Source organism: Stenella coeruleoalba (genome assembly GCF_951394435.1).
Source record: "Stenella coeruleoalba genome assembly, chromosome: 19".
Taxonomy (NCBI): domain Eukaryota; kingdom Metazoa; phylum Chordata; class Mammalia; order Artiodactyla; family Delphinidae; genus Stenella; species Stenella coeruleoalba.
Genome location: NC_137165.1, coordinates 12,928,343 through 12,944,243, shown reverse-complemented (window position 1 = coordinate 12,944,243; position 15,901 = coordinate 12,928,343). Strand labels below are relative to the sequence as shown.

Sequence of the window (15,901 nt, the reverse complement as noted above, 5' to 3'; positions counted from 1 at the left end):
GCCACCAGGGAAGCCCCTGAAGGTGAATTTTAAAGTGACAAAAACTGTAAGTGAATTTAAGAGCCTCTAAAATCACATGCTAAGTTAAAACTACAAAAATTTTCCATTTTTATAAGTTGGACTGGCAATTTTATATGGTTCAACCTAATACATTAAATAATACAGATGAAAATCTTATTAATTATAAAAGTATGACAAATACTATTATACTGCTTTAGAAGTAGTGTGCATTAACCAATATTTTATTTGTTTTTATTGTTTGTGGGTTCAACAACGGATGAGAATCCTTAGTTTTGTTTAATCAATCCTTTTTCTGATTTGAAATAAATAATTGTCCTACCTAAATTACTTTAAACAAACCTGGGTAAATTTACTCAGAGCATAATCTATTTCATTTGGCGGCTTTACAAGGTTTGGAAGAAAAAGAATATGCTCCCTTTAAGAAGGCAGTGGAGAAATCATTAACCAGGAATTAAAAGCCTTTGGTATGTTAGGAACAAGATGAAGGATAAGAAATTAAGAGCAATTAGTGCTCACAAAGTAACAGTATAAAATAGGTTAATTAACACCTTTCTTTTAAAATTAGCATTCCTGAACAGATTTTTTTTAAATTTTTTTCATTGAAATATAGTTGATTTACAATGTGTTAATTTCTGCTGTACAGCAAAGTGACTCAGTTATACACATACATTCTTTTTTATATTCTTTTCCATTATGGTTTATCCCAGGATACTGAATATAGTTCCCTGTACTATACAGTAGGACCTTGTTGTTTATCCATTCTATATGTAATAGTTTTCACCTACTAACTTCAAACTCCCACTTCATCCCTCCATCATCCCCTCTCCCCCCTGGCAACCAAAAGTCTGTTCTCTATGTCAGTGAGTCTGTTTCTGTTTCGTAGATAGGTTCATTTGTGCCATATTTTAGATTCCACATATAAGTGATACCATATGGTATTTGTCTTTCTCTCTCTGACTTCTTCACTTAGTATGATAATCTGCAGTTGCACCCATGTCCTGAACAGATTAGATCAGAGTCACCAAAAGCCAAGAAAAGGCCCAGAACAGAGACAAAAGAAAGATGCTACAAATTTCCTCAGGAAATGAAGGGAAGCAAATATTTAAATAACTCAGGCTTGTAATATGTCATTGGTACTTAACATGGGCTTGGCAGAGTTCATTTCTTTTAACTCTTACTGTAAGCTAAATAGTATATCATGAATCTTTTCTGTTTTTTTTTCTTTTTTTTTTTTTTGGCCACACGGCTTGCAGGATCGTAGTTCCCCAACCAGGGATTGAACCCACGCCCTTGATGGTGAAAGTGCAGAGTCCTAACCACTGGACCACCAGGGAATTCCCTATCTTTTAAGATTGAATCTCATCAACATATCAACTTTTCTGCAAGTTATATTTTTTATAGAAAAAGCAGAAGTAATTGCGTGTATTAAAAACTGTTTTAGCTTCACTTTAAAAAAAAAAATGCCTACTGAGGGACTTCCCTCGTGGTCCAGTGGTAAAGAATCCGCCTTCCAATGCAGGGGACACAGGTTCAATCCCTGGTCAGGGAACTAAGATCCCACATGCCACGGGGCAACTAAGCCCGTGCGCCACAACTACTGAGCTCGCACGCCTCAACTAGAGCCCACGTGCCGCAAACTACAGAGCCCACTCGCCCTGGAGCCCACGCGCCACAACTAGATAAAAGCCCACGTACCACAACGAAAGATCCCGCAGGCCTCAACGAAGATCCTGTGTGCCGCAGGCAACTAAGACCTGACGCAGCCAGAAAAAAAAAAAAACCTACCCATTAGATCCTAGCTACTCTCAACAGGCATCTTGTGACAACTAATCAAAACGCACGTAGGAAAAAAAAAATGAAAAGGAAGATCAGTTACCCAAGAGATTTTGAACCCATTATACTATTTTAATGATGAAAGTAGCACTCCACTCATTACAGCATTTAGTAATTCCTTAGAGACAGCAGGTTTCAAGAAAAATTATTTTGAAATTATTTCAAACGTATAGAAATTGCAAGGTTAGTACAAATGATTCCAGTACACTCTTCACCCAGATTCCCTGTACTTTGCCCCATTTGCTTGCTCTGTTTTTTTCTAAACCATTTGAGAGTTAGCTACAGACATCATCATGCCCCTAATGTTAAATATTTTGACATGTACATTTTAAAAACAAGGACAAAAAAATAAAAAATAAAAACAAGAACATTCTCTTTTATAACCACAGAACAATGATCAAATTGAGAAAATTGAACACTCATATGATACTATTATCTGGAATACAGTCCATACTCAAATTTCACCAATTATCCCAATAACGTCCTTCATGTCAATTTTCTCCCCTGATGCAAGATCCAATCTAGGATCATGCATTTCATTTACGTGTCAAGTCTCTTTAGTCTCTTTCAATCTGGAACAGTTCTGTGGTCGTTTTTTACTTTCACGACCTTAATATTTTTGAAAAATTGTCTTACAAAACCCCTCAAGTTGGTTTCTCTGAAATTTCCTCATAGATTCAGGTAAAACATTTTGGGCATGAAGAGCACAGAGGTGCTACGTGTCCTTCTAGGTGACCCCTGACCCCCATCAGGAGGTGATCACCTGGTCAAGGTGGTATCCCTCAGTCTCTCCACTATAAAGTTACCATATATCCCTTTGTAACTGAAATACTTTGTAACTGGGGAAATACTTTGAAACTATGAAAATATCCTGTTCCTCTTCAACTTTCCATTGTTGATTCCTCCATGAATCAATTATTACTATAATGATTGCAAAATAGTCATTTTTCTAATTTTATTATTCCTTCTACATTTATTAGCTGGCATTCTAGAGGAACTTTTCCTCTATCCCCTTTGTATTTTATTTGCTTACTTTATTCAGTGGGTTATAATCCATTATTGTCATTATTCATTCTGAGCTTATATTGACCCATATTGTTCTTTTAACAATGTGGGAGATGGCTCCTATGTTCTTTTAACATTTAATACCATAAAAGGTATTATCCCAACCTTACAGACAAGGAAAATGAAGTGGCTTACCCTTTTATAAAGGTAAGTCAAAGTTTGTTGTAGAACTGGACAGTCTTTCAGCTGGAAAGTTAACTAAAAGCTCAGTTATAAAATTTACAATTGTTCCTTTTTGGTTTTTTTTAATTTTATTTTTGGCTATGTTGGGTCTTTGTTGCCTCACGCGGGCTTTCTCTAGTTGCAGTGAGCGGGGGCTACTCTTCATTGCTGTGCCCAGGCTTGCAGAGCACAGGCTCTAGGCATACAGGCTTCAGTATTTGTGACGCGCAGGCTCTAGAGCGCAGGCTCGGTGGTTGTGGTGCACGGGCTTAGTTACTCCGCGACATGTGAGATCTTCCTAGACCAGGGCTCGAACCAGCGTCCCCTGCATTAGCAGGCAGATTCTTAACCACTGTGCCACCAGGGAAGCCCTACAATTGTTCCTTGCAACCATCACTTACGGCACCCCATAACTATGCTAGCACCTAGTTTTAAGAAAAAAACAGAAAAGGAGGGGGACTTTGCATTAAAGTAAAATAACAGAGTACTCTTAACATTTCCTTTCAACACAGTAGACCATAGCATTTAAATCTACTGGATTCCTAAAATGGTCAAGAGTTTAAAAGATCCTATTTACTATTCATTATTATTTTTAATTACATCAAATACATATTCATTCAATTCTATGACTACCCTATGAGGTATGAGGTAGCTATTATTATCTCACTTTACCAATGAGAAAAAATTTAAAAGATAAGTCAAAGAGGGACTTCCCTGGCAGTCCATTGGTTAAGACTTCACCTTCCAATGCAGCGGGTGTGGGTTCGATCCCCTGGTCGGGGAGCTAAGATCCCACATGCCTCCTGGCCAGAAAACCAAAACATAAAACAGAAGCGATATTGAAATAAATTCAATAAAGACTTTAAAAATGGTCCACATCAAAAAAAAAAGTCAAAGAATCACATTTCAAAAGGCCTAGATTGTTTAATTTATTATCCATCACCAGATATGTGGATTTTACCCAGAACCAAGAAGTCTCCACCATCTGGCAGGGGGTAAGGAATGGAAAGGAAAAAGCAAAAACAGGGAGTAAAACCAGTATTAAGTTGGAACTTGGTAAATCTGGTTCCTGGAAAAATCACAGAATCACTGCCATAAAGGGCATCAGCTATAGACCTAATAACCAATGACAAGTGTAAAATCCAGGTCATAAGGGGTTTGATAAAGTCTGCTAATGTATTTAGAAGGTTAGGTGAGTGAGTCTCTAAAAAAAGAAAATGCTATTAGGACAAGCACTTGTAAATCTTCATCAACAGTAGAAAGGCCATCTAATAATGTCATATGTCAATTATACCTCAACAATAAAGAAAAGAAAAAAGAAAAGAAAAGGAGTAGAAAAGAAAAGGCTGTGTACTTAGAAGTCTAACTGCAGTCTGGGTTACAGAGGCTACACAGAATGGTGGAAAGAGCACTGGACCAGAATTAGGAGATCTGGGTCCCAAATTTCTAATCTGTACAACTAAGAGGTTGGATAACTTTCTCTCTCAAGGGCCTCCCAGCTGCAAAATTCCTTAAGATACAAAACTGCACTTGCTGCTGAGCGTGACTTAGGCAAGGCATGAATCATAACGGGGAGGTGAGGCATCTGGAGTGCCATCACTAAGATCAGTCCAACAAATTTAACTTATTTCACTCCATAATGTTACAAATTTGGCTTAATTTCTGCATTTCTTCAGGAACAAGAAGGGGGATAAGAAGCAGATGGTGGGGTTTAAATACTTGTTTTCAATCCCTTATTTTTCATAGCTTCAAAATATGCAGTTTCCACAGCATTTTAAAATTTGAGAGTTGCATAGTGGTATAAACATTATGTCAACTACAAAAATATGCAGGACATGAACTGGTAACATATACAAATGAAAGTCACCAAAGTATGACATGAAATTGTAAACAATATTTGTGAGCAAAACTCTTTCAAAAAACATTGCTCTATTTTCTTTTCAATGAAAATCACTTCATTCTTCCTTTCTTCCTTTTATCTTCCCTCTCAACCTGCCTGAGTCCTAACAGAGCAGACAAGACTGCTGAACCCTTTCTTTGTATGAATCGTAACTGGGTAACTTTTCCTATACGTGACACCAACCTTGAAATGGTTGACTCTTCAGAGACATGATGGGCTCTAGCAATTTACCCTTCCCAGCAAACGTTCACCTTTCATTCAATTTGTGGGCTGCCATAGAGCCAGGTACAGGCGTACTTGGAACGTATTGACCAGTTTCTTCTCTCTTAGAATGGTGTTCATTTAAAACATATTTTTTGTAGTTCAAATGGAACTTTGGCAATAATAGAAACTTACTGATTAATAGGCTCCTGAAAACAACCTTCCCCATTTTGTTGAATGACTCCAGTTCCCTCAAAAGCTGACAGATACTGCAATGGCCACATGGCCCTGGTTACCTACTGTCATGAGTCTCAGTGCTCTGTTGCTTTAAGTTTACTTTACTTACTCAGACTCTTCTCAATGCTCAGTATAACTTAAGCCTCTTTCTTCCTCACACCCTAATGTGTTTTTTTTTTTAATTGGGGTATAGTTGCTTTACAATGTTGTGTTAGTTTCTGCTGTACAGTGGAGTGAATCAGCTATATGTATACATATGTCCCCTCTTTTTTGGATTTCCTTCCCATTTAGGTCACCTCAGAGCATTAAGTAAAGTTCCCTGTGCTATACAGCAGGTTCTCATTAGTTATCTATTTTATACATATTAGTGTATATGTGTCGATCCTAATCTCCTAATTCACTCCATCCCTCTCTTCTCCCCTTGGTGTCCATACATTTGTTCTCTATGTCTGTGTCTCTATTTCTGCCTTGCAAACAGGTGCATCTGCACCATTTTTCGTTGAAGAAATCAATTTAAGGCAAAAATTTATTAACCTTTGGCTTTAATATTGTGTAAATTTTCTGAGGCAGATCATCCAAGAATCCAGTTGCTTTCCATATTTAAATAAACTCACATTTAACAAATCAGGATATTTGCTGATTTTGAAACTGGCCTACTAAAATAAGCGGCTTTAAACACGTATAAATCCAAAAGGGGGGGAAAAAAAGGCTTCCCTACTTAGCAATTCCAGTTCTGGGTATTCACCCAGAATAATTCGAAGCAGGGTCTTAAGAAATATTTGTATATCCATGTTCCTAGCCACGTTATCCACAATAGCCAAAACGTGGAAGTAACCCAAGTGTCCACCAACAGATAAACGGATAAACAAAATGTAGTATATACATACAATGTAATATTAATATTATTCAGCCCTAGAAAGGAAGGAAATTCTGAAACATGCTATAACGTGGATGAATACTGAGGACTTGACGCTAAGGGAAAGAAGCCAGTCATAAAGGGACAAATATGATTCCACTTACATAACGTACCTCAAATAGTCAAATTCACAGAGATGGAAAGAAGAATGGTGGTTGCCAGGGGTTATGGGAAGAGAGGGAATGGGGACTGGTTGTTTAACGGGTACAGAGTTTTAGTTTTACAAGAAGAAAGAGTTCTGGAGGTTAGCTGCAAAACAATATGAATGTACTTAATGCTACTGAACTGTACACTTTAAAAATGGTTAAGATGGTAAATTTTATGTTATGCATATTTTACCACAATTTTAAAAAATTCTTCTCTATGTCACAAAGCTAAATCCTAGGGTTGAAAGCCCTTTTAGTCTGAACTACCACATTATCCATCATTTTACCGACACTCGGCAGGGTGAGAAGTCAAGTGAGACAAATAGCTCTTTCTGAGTACCTTATGCTGCTTAATGACAGGTGTGTTGTCCGAAATAATTAGCTTTTAAAAAGGAATAGCCTTAACTCTCCTCTGGAGCTGGTTAGTGACTTCAGTTTCCCTTCATTAAGTTCTTGACAGCTCAATGTCCTCACATCTGTCATCGTTTGAGAGACTGATTCCAAGAACATAAATTGCTTCAAGGACTAGGCAACAAATTTATTCTGGTTCATGGGGCAGATCTGAACCCATCTGTTTTCTAATCAAAAGCCATATTTGAATCAGTTTGTTCCATCACAGGACCATACTAATGGGAGCAACACAATAATATGGTATTTTCCTCCTTTCTATCCATGCACTGTAGATGATTACAGGAAACACAAATCAATTACAGGCATGAGAGCATCCTCAGAAACAAGGTCTTTGCAGACCGTAGGACCTTCTACCTTTTCAGGTTTTATCTGTTTACTCTTCAGACCACAGTGATTTTGTTTCCTCTCATTGACATGGTTTCTTCCTGAATTACATAGTCGATAATACTCTTATTACCAACTTACCTTAATCTTTTTTGAAGCTGTAAACTGTCGTGGATGATCCTTTTAACAAACTCTAATTCTCCTCCTTCTGCCATGATCTCTGTGATCCCTCCTGTATTTACTGAGCTAGGTGGGGGTCTTCGAGGGTTTCGAGAGTTTACTCCCTGAACAACACAACAACAACAACAAACCCTGGTGAAAAACCTTTACACCTTAAGGTAAGGTGACTGTAACCTAGTTTTACACAAGAATGCTTAGACATAATTTCCGTTTCCAGGTATCATGCTAGATTTGGGATTTAAAAATCGTATAATCTTGGCATTTGAAACAATGGCATTCATGCAAATACTCCCTCCCAGGGTCTTTACCTTCCATCTTTGTGATTAAACATACTAACATTTTACCTTTTTTTTTTTTTTTTTGCGGTAGGCGGGCCTCTCACTGCTGTGGCCTCTCCCGTTGTGGAGCGCAGGCTCAGCGGCCATGCCTCAAGGGCCCAGCAGCTCCACGGCATGTGGGATCTTCCCGGACTGGGGCACGAACCCGTGTCCCCCACATTGGCAGGCGAACTCTCAACCACTGTGCCACCAGGGAAGCCCCATTTTACCTTTTTATCTAGCCAATACTGTCACTTTTTCTTTATGTTTTCTCTCTTGGGATCATACACTGAAAATATTCCAACCAAAGATTATATAAATATTTTTTTGTTTTCTTCTAGTATTTTATGGTGTCACTTTTTTTTTTTTTTTGCAGTACGCGGGCCTCTCACTGTTGTGGCCTCTCCCATTGCGGAGCACAGGCTCCGGACACGCAGGCTCAGCGGTCATGGCTCACAGGCCTAGCCACTCCACGGCATGTGGGATCTTCTCAGACTGGGGCACGAACCCGTGTCCCCTGCATTGGCAGGCGGACTCTCAACCACTGTGCCACCAGGGAAACCCTATGGTGCCACTTTTAAAATTTAAATATTTAATCCACTCCTACCTCACACCATATAAAAAAATAACCCAAATAGATCAAAGATTTAAATGTAAAAAGCTAAAACAATAAAACTCTTAGAAGAAAATATAGGAGTAAATCTTCATGACCTTGCATTAGGCAATGGTTTCTTAGATATGACACCAAAAGCATAAGCAACAGAAGAGAAAATAGGTAAACTGGACTTCCTCAAAAGTAAAAACTTCCAGGCTGCAAGGGACACCATCAAGAAAATGAAAAGACAACCCACAGAATGGGAGAAAATATTCGCAAATAATATATCTAATGAGGGACTTGCATATAGAATACATAAAGAATTTTTACAACAATAATAAAAAGAAAAATAACCCAATTTAAATGGGCAAAGGATCTGAATAGGCATTTCTCCAAAGAAGATACACAAATGGCCAATAAGCACACAAAAAGATATTCCATATCATTAGCCATTAGGGACGTACACATTAAAACCATGATGAGATGCTACTTCATACTCTCTAGGATGGCTATAATCAAGAAGACAGATAAAAACAAGTGTTGACAAAGATGTGGAGAAATTGGAACTCTCATACACTACTCATAGTGGAATAAAAAATGGTGCAGCCATTTTGGATAACATTCTGGCAGTTCCTCAAACAATTAAACATAGAGTTACCATATGACCCAGTGATTCCACTCCTAGGTATACACCTCAGAGAAATGAAAACATGTTCACACAACACTTGTACATGAATGCTCACAGCAGCATTGTTCAAAATAGCCAAAAAGTGAATAAAACCCAAATGTCCATCAACAGATGAATGTATCAGTAAAATGTGATATTTCCATATAATGGAATATTATTCGGCAATAAAAAGAAATGAAGTACTGATACATGCTACAATATGGATGAAGTTTGAAAACATATTATGCTTAGTGAGAGAAGTCAGTCACAAAAGGCCACATATTACATGATTCCATTTTTATGAAATATCCGAAACAGGCAACTCCACAGAAACAGAAAGTAGACTGATGGTTGCCTAGGACTAAGGGGGCTGCAAGGAAACCGAGAGTAATTGCTAATGGGTGTGGGTTTTTACTTCTGTTTTTTTCGCGGGGTGGGTGATGAAAATGCTCTAAAATTGATTGTGGTGATGGCTGCACAACTCTGTGGATATACTAAAAATAATTAAATTCTACCCTTTAAGTGGGTGAATTGATGGCACGTAAATTGTATTTCAGTAAAGTTGCTATAAAAAGATATTTATTTCTGGTGCTAGTTATAGTCTATTTCTTCATCTGGATGCTGGTTCTATAAGAATATTCACTCTGGAAAATCCAGTTTACACTCATGGCATGTGTACTTTTATGTACATATGTTGTATCTCAACTTTTTTTTTTTTTTTTTTGCGGTACGCGGGCCTCTCACTGCTGTGGCCCCTCCCGCTGCGGAGCACAGGCTCCGGACGCGCAGGCTCAGCGGCCATGGCTCACGGGCCCAGCCGCTCCGCGGCATGTGGGATCCTCCCGGACCGGGGCACGAACCCGCGTCCCCTGCATCGGCAGGCGGACTCTCAACCACTGTGCCACCAGGGAAGCCCATGTATCTCAACATTTTTTAAAAGAAATGTACACCAGGATGTGGCTATTTTATCAATAGTTCTCAAATTTATCTGCACTGAAGGCTAAAATTTAGATTTCTTAAATCCTGCTTCACTTCATGTTCCAATCTAGAATGTTGGTATTGCTAATAAATTTCTGTCCACTTCCCCTCCCTGCCCGCAACCAAATTTAATCCATCTGGAATTTATTTTGTTATGAGGTATGTAAATGGTACTTAAGAGTATCTGAGTGATTCTAAAAACAATTTATTCTCTCAAAGTTTTAAGCATACACACCCCCTCGTTTCCTTCTGATTAATATTATTCACTTCCTATTAATTCTTCTCTAGATGAAGGAAAACTTAGGTTAAATCAATAATATTTTATTGATTTTTAATAGGTTAGTTTTCTTAGCCAATGCATCTTTCCATATTCATAAGCAAATATATTTTATTTCATGAAATGAATATATTCATTTCAAGTTGGAAAGACTAAATAAGACATTTGTTTGCTATCAAATGACAGCTGGCAGTAAAACCAGTGACCCTCTCCTTAAGCCAATAAGCCCAATGCAGTAGAGTAGACTGTAACCTAAGTTGGTCCAATCAGAAGAAATCCAAATGTTAAATGGTTTGGGGAAGAAAAGAGCTCTCTTCTCACCCTCTCCCACTCCCCAAATATTACTCTGCCACAAGTAAACCAGCCTGAGAACAAAAACAACCAAGGGCCCGATAAGAGCCAAGGGGAACCTGAAAAAACAGAGTCTCAGCCTTGATATTATTATGAACTCCTCGATCAAACTGTTCCTGAAGTCCATGCTATTGCTGGATTTCTCAGATATGTAAACCAATAAACTTTCTTGTTAAGTCAATCTGAATTGGGTTTTCAGGTGTTTGATACCAGAAGCATCCTAACTGATACAGCTTCCAAAATAAAAGTTGCTCTTATCTTGCAACAAGGAAAACTTAACTAAATATTCCACTACTTTAAAGCAGAAGATATCTTACCTTGGCTTCCAACTGATTGGCAAAAAAGGGAGGGTTGCACATGCAAAAGTCATAGATTATCTCAGATTCTTCTTTAAGAGCATCCATCAGGAGTGTCTTCTGTGGTACTTTTACCACTAGGAGAAAAAACAGAGACTGTTAACTACGATTACGACTGTGGTAGTTTTCAAATATGTCCACATATTCTTTGCTACTAGTTCCTTCAAGAGGTAGAGTTCGATTTCCCTCTCCTTGAGTGTAGCTTCACTCAATGACTCGCTTTTACTGAAGAGAATGTGATGAGCGTGATAGGGTATCACTTCTGACGCTAGGTCATAAAAAGCAATCCGGCTTCCTCCTTGTCTTATCTCTTAAACTACTTGCTCTAGGAGAGGCCAGCTGACACGCTGTAATGATGCTCAAGTAGCCCTGAGGAGAGATCCACATGGCAATGAACTAAAGCTTGCTGCCAAAAGCAATGTAAGTGAGCCATCTGGAAAGCACATCTCTACCCCCAGGCTTTCAGAGGGCAGCCTCATGAAAGACTCTGAACCAGAACCACCCAGCTAGGCCACACCCAAACTCCTGACCCACAGGAAGCACGAGATTATTAATAAATGTTTATTGTTTAATAACCATGTCTCTGCCAGATTTTGGAGTAATTTGTAACACAGGAATGGATAACTAAAAAACTCATTAATAATATATTAATATCTCCCCTTGCGATATGTTTAACACTAGTAAGAAAAGCCTATTTCTTCCAAAGAGAGATATAAAGTCTCTTTAATGACAAAAAACTAAAACAAAAACAAAAAACCCAGCCCTTTATATATATACAATAAGCACAGACGTAAAAATTAACTAAGCATTAAGGAGATTTGACTATTTGTAGCACAGTTCCATGTACTAAAATAAAAAAGACAGCATAATTTAATCAAAAGCAGGATTTTCTTCCTTTTAAAAATCTTGGTGACTAGGTTACGTTATACACAATTGATTCTCATCTTTAGTGGTAGCTGTGTTCTATAGTCACCACGAACGCTGAATTAGTGAATACTGAACCACTAGCTCCTAAGAGAAATACATGATTAGGTAAGTTTGAGCCTCTGGTCCCAACATTTTCATCAACCGATCAATACATATCCTTACTCATTCATCAACATTGAACTCATGGCCGACAGTACTATAACATGTCTGAACGAAACTTATCTGGCACATGTATTTTCTCTGTAAGGCACATCATGGCCTTCTTGTACTTAGGAACGCTAGGCAGTACTTAAGCACTGTTTTAGGGGACATTATAAACAGCAACATCACCAATAAAAGCACAAAACTGCAAAAAAAAAAAAAGAAAAAGTGGTACTAAACAGACCATGAAAAGGACACTTGTTTACAGTATGAGAGCTGAAACAAGACAGCAGGGCATTGCCTTGTCCAACTTCAGCTGGGAACACGCATGCTGGGTGACTCAAATTTTTTGCTGCTTTGCACGTGTCTGTGAATGATCACAAAAGTACCATAAGTATTGATGTGGAGGCTAAAAATAGCCCCTAGTAGGCACACTTTAGCAAGTAGGCAAATTCACAAACACAGAATTCACAAATTATGAGGATCGACTGTATTTACTCTGTTTCCTTCTGAGTTAATTCTGGTAACAAAGGAGCAAACCAAATTACAATGTACCAGATTGTTTTAAATTACCAAAGTTTGTATATTAAAGCAGAAGACAATGAGATGTGTTAAATTAGAAAGACAGGTTAATAAACAAAGCTTGAAAGGAGTATTTATTCTACAGAGCTAACCTTTTATAAGATCCGATAAGTTATTCTGTTCCACATTCTTCTTTGCATAGTTGAAGCACATGTCATCTACTTCTGTTGCAAGGAAATACCAGCCATTTAAGGTTGTTCCAAGTAAAGGATAGATGCAGGATGCCCCAGTACCTAGTACGGTAGGAATTCAAAACACATTGCACACACCTGAGAGGAAGGTGAGCCCAACAAGCAAAAACACCATTCTTCACTTCTTAGAATTTCTTATAGCCTTAACAGCTTAAACCACAAGCTGGTACTGATTACACAGATACTGTGGCTACTGGCTTCATGTATGTTAGTCTTAACTCATAATGAGATTCAAATTTCCTAGAGGGTAGAAACCTTGCTGTCTTCTTTGTATGCTGTACGTAAAATGAAGTTTGCATAATTGGCTGGTGATCAAGAAATACGTGACTGACTAACTGAAAATTGTCAAAGCAATTTAATTTACTTTATAAAAAGTCTTCATTTTAAATCTCTCCCAAACTTGATTTTCTTGAAAGAAATCAGTGTTATTTGTTAAAACACCACAGTAATATCTTAAAATAGATCAATGTATACATCCCATTCTACAAAAGCAGAAAAAAATACATAGGGTATAAAATTTTTATAATATTAAACCACCCAATTCCCCTCATATCTATCTGTAAGTTGTTACCTGAAGGAAACCAGAAGTTAAACAAAACAAAAAAACCCTAAAAACTAAAGAGAGGATTCATTTCTTAGATGTGGAGACATGGAAAAACATTTGATCCAGATCCAAAACATCAGTCATTGGCTTGCCCCACCATAGTTTCAAGGGAGACATTCAAAGGCAAATGGTCCAGGCAAAAATCTCTCTGACAGCTAGGGTTTGGTTCTAAACTTGCATGTAGAACCTCTAACCATAGACTGGACAAGTATATGTTTGAGTATATACTAACCACAAATAATTGCTTTTACAACCTTTAACTGATCTTGGCCAGTAAGATCCTCAAGAGCATACTCAAGAGAAGAAAAGCTGGTATTCTTGGAGGCCCACAGTAGTCAGCCCATACTAACCATTCCACGCCCACTTTCCACTGACCACATCATGGTGCCAGTCTAGTCTTCTAAGGATTTGGCAGGAAGAGCTGGAGGCCAGAGATACTCCTAACCCAGAGGAAAGCCAGTCTCATCTTACTGCTTCCTCATTAAGTACTCAGAACAGACTAGTAAAAGACATGACAACAAGTGATAGCCAGAACATTTAAGCTCTGACAGTCACAGTGATTGCTACACTCCCTATCATGTTCACCTAACAGCATCCTGGCCCTGATGCTACTGGGCAAACATCTCCTTGGGGATGTGGGAGGTGGTGCAGGAAGGAGTGGTAAAGGGTACTCAAGCTCCTCTCAGAGTTCACAATTATTTAGCCCCTGCTAGCCACTCAGAATAAGGAAATTAAGGAAATTTAAGTAGCACTTCCAGCTCTGTAGAAAAAAAAATCCAAACCAGATCCCAGGCCCTTGATTCTCATACAACTACCTCTCTCTTCGTACTTCAATTTCATTTAAAAGGAAAAAGAAAAAAGGACACCTTCCCTCAGCTGCCCTAATATCAGGTGCCAAGAGGGTAATAAACGCAGGTAAAAGACCTGTCCTTCGCCAAAAAAAATCAGGTTTCTCAATTCTTAAGACCAGAAGACTTGCATTCTAACATCCTGATCCCCTCTGAAAGGTGAATGACATTTAAAAAAATATTTATTTATTTATTTTTGGCTGTGTTGGGTCTTTGTTACTGCACGCGGGCCATCTCTAGTTGCGGCAAGCAGGGGCTACTCTTCATTGCGGTGTGCAGGCTTCTCATTGTGGTGGCTTCTCTTGTTGCGGAGCACGGGCTCTAGGCACGTGGGCTTCAGTAGTTGCAGCACGTGGGCTCAGTAGTTGTGGCTCGCGGGCTCTAGAGCACAGGGTCAGTAGTTGTGGTGCACAGGCTTAGTTACTCCACGGCATGTGGGATCTTCCTGGACCACGGCTCGAACCCGTGTCCCCTGCATTGGCAGGCGGATTCTTAACCACTGTGCCACCAGGGAAGCCCATGAATGACATTTTTAAATGGGTAATAATCCTTGTAATGATAAATAAAAATGAAAAGTTTATAACCATAGAATTAGAGCAAACTAATGGAGTCTGGGGGAAGAATTTATATAAAACCCTAATTAGAATGAATGTGATTTCAGCAAGAGTGCCCCTTGTGAAGAGCTAAAATCCATTAACCTCCTATATCCCCAAGTGTTATTTTAGAGGGTTTGGGGCACAATTAAAATAAATTAGTACTAAATAGGCTCTCAAGCTTTTAAAGCTTTTTATAACCCATCAGCCAATCTTCTGCCATGAACATAAAAGAAAAAAAACTTTTGTTAAACCCCATTATTTTTACATAGTGCTTAGTTCATATTGGATGTTCAGAATTTTGAATGTTGAAAGAATGATGTATTTATACATCGACATTCAACAAATCATTTACTGAACACCTACTGTGTGCCAGAAACTTTGCTAGGCTTTTGGATATTATAGTAAGCAAAAAAGTAATAGGCTCTGTACTTTGTAATCTAGTGGCAGAGAAAGACATTAATCAATCAGACAAGTGAATGTGTAGTTTAAAACTAAAAAAAATGCCATGAAGGAAAAAACATGGTTTTCTAAAGCTCATATTCAAGGAACCTATCTTATGCTGGAAGGTCAGAGAAGGTTTTCTTGAGAAAATAAGGCTTGAGTTGACAACTACAGTACAAATAAGAATTAATGAGGTGAAGGTGGGAAGTTCCAGGCAGAAGGAACAACATGTACAAAGGCCTGGAATCATGACATCTTATTAGAACAAGTGCCAAAAACATAAAAGAGAAGAATATAAGATGAGGCTTAGAGGGACTTCCCTGGTGGCGTAGTGGTTAAGAATCCGCCTGCGGGGACTTCCCTGGTGGCACAGTGGTTGAGAGTCTGCCTGCCAATGCAGGGGACACAGGTTCGCGCCTTGGTCTGGGAGGATCCCACATGCTGCAGAGCAACTAGGCCCGTGAGCCACAACTACTGAACCTGAGCTCTAGAGCCCGTGCGCCACAACTATTGAGACTGCGTGCCACAACTACTAAAGTCCACGCACCTAGAGCCCATGTTCTGCAACAAGAGAAGCCACCACAATGAGAAGCCCATGCACCACAACAAAGAGTAGCCCCTGCTTGCCGCAACT

The 15,901-nt window shown here is 38.7% G+C and overlaps 1 protein-coding gene across 3 annotated transcripts in view; it reads right to left on the bottom strand.

Annotated features, from left to right (window-relative positions):
* Window positions 1–15,901, bottom strand: part of METTL16 (methyltransferase 16, RNA N6-adenosine) — a 63,376-nt gene that overhangs the window by 27,333 nt on the left and 20,142 nt on the right. For all 3 annotated transcript variants that reach the window (XM_079905360.1, XM_079905362.1, XM_079905361.1), the window contains exons 4-6: window positions 12,680–12,820; window positions 10,899–11,014; window positions 7,358–7,500 (exon numbers count right to left, since the gene is read on the bottom strand). In XM_079905360.1, coding sequence (XP_079761486.1) covers window positions 7,358–7,500; window positions 10,899–11,014; window positions 12,680–12,820 — 400 coding nt within the window. The remainder of the gene's footprint in view (window positions 1–7,357; window positions 7,501–10,898; window positions 11,015–12,679; window positions 12,821–15,901) is intronic.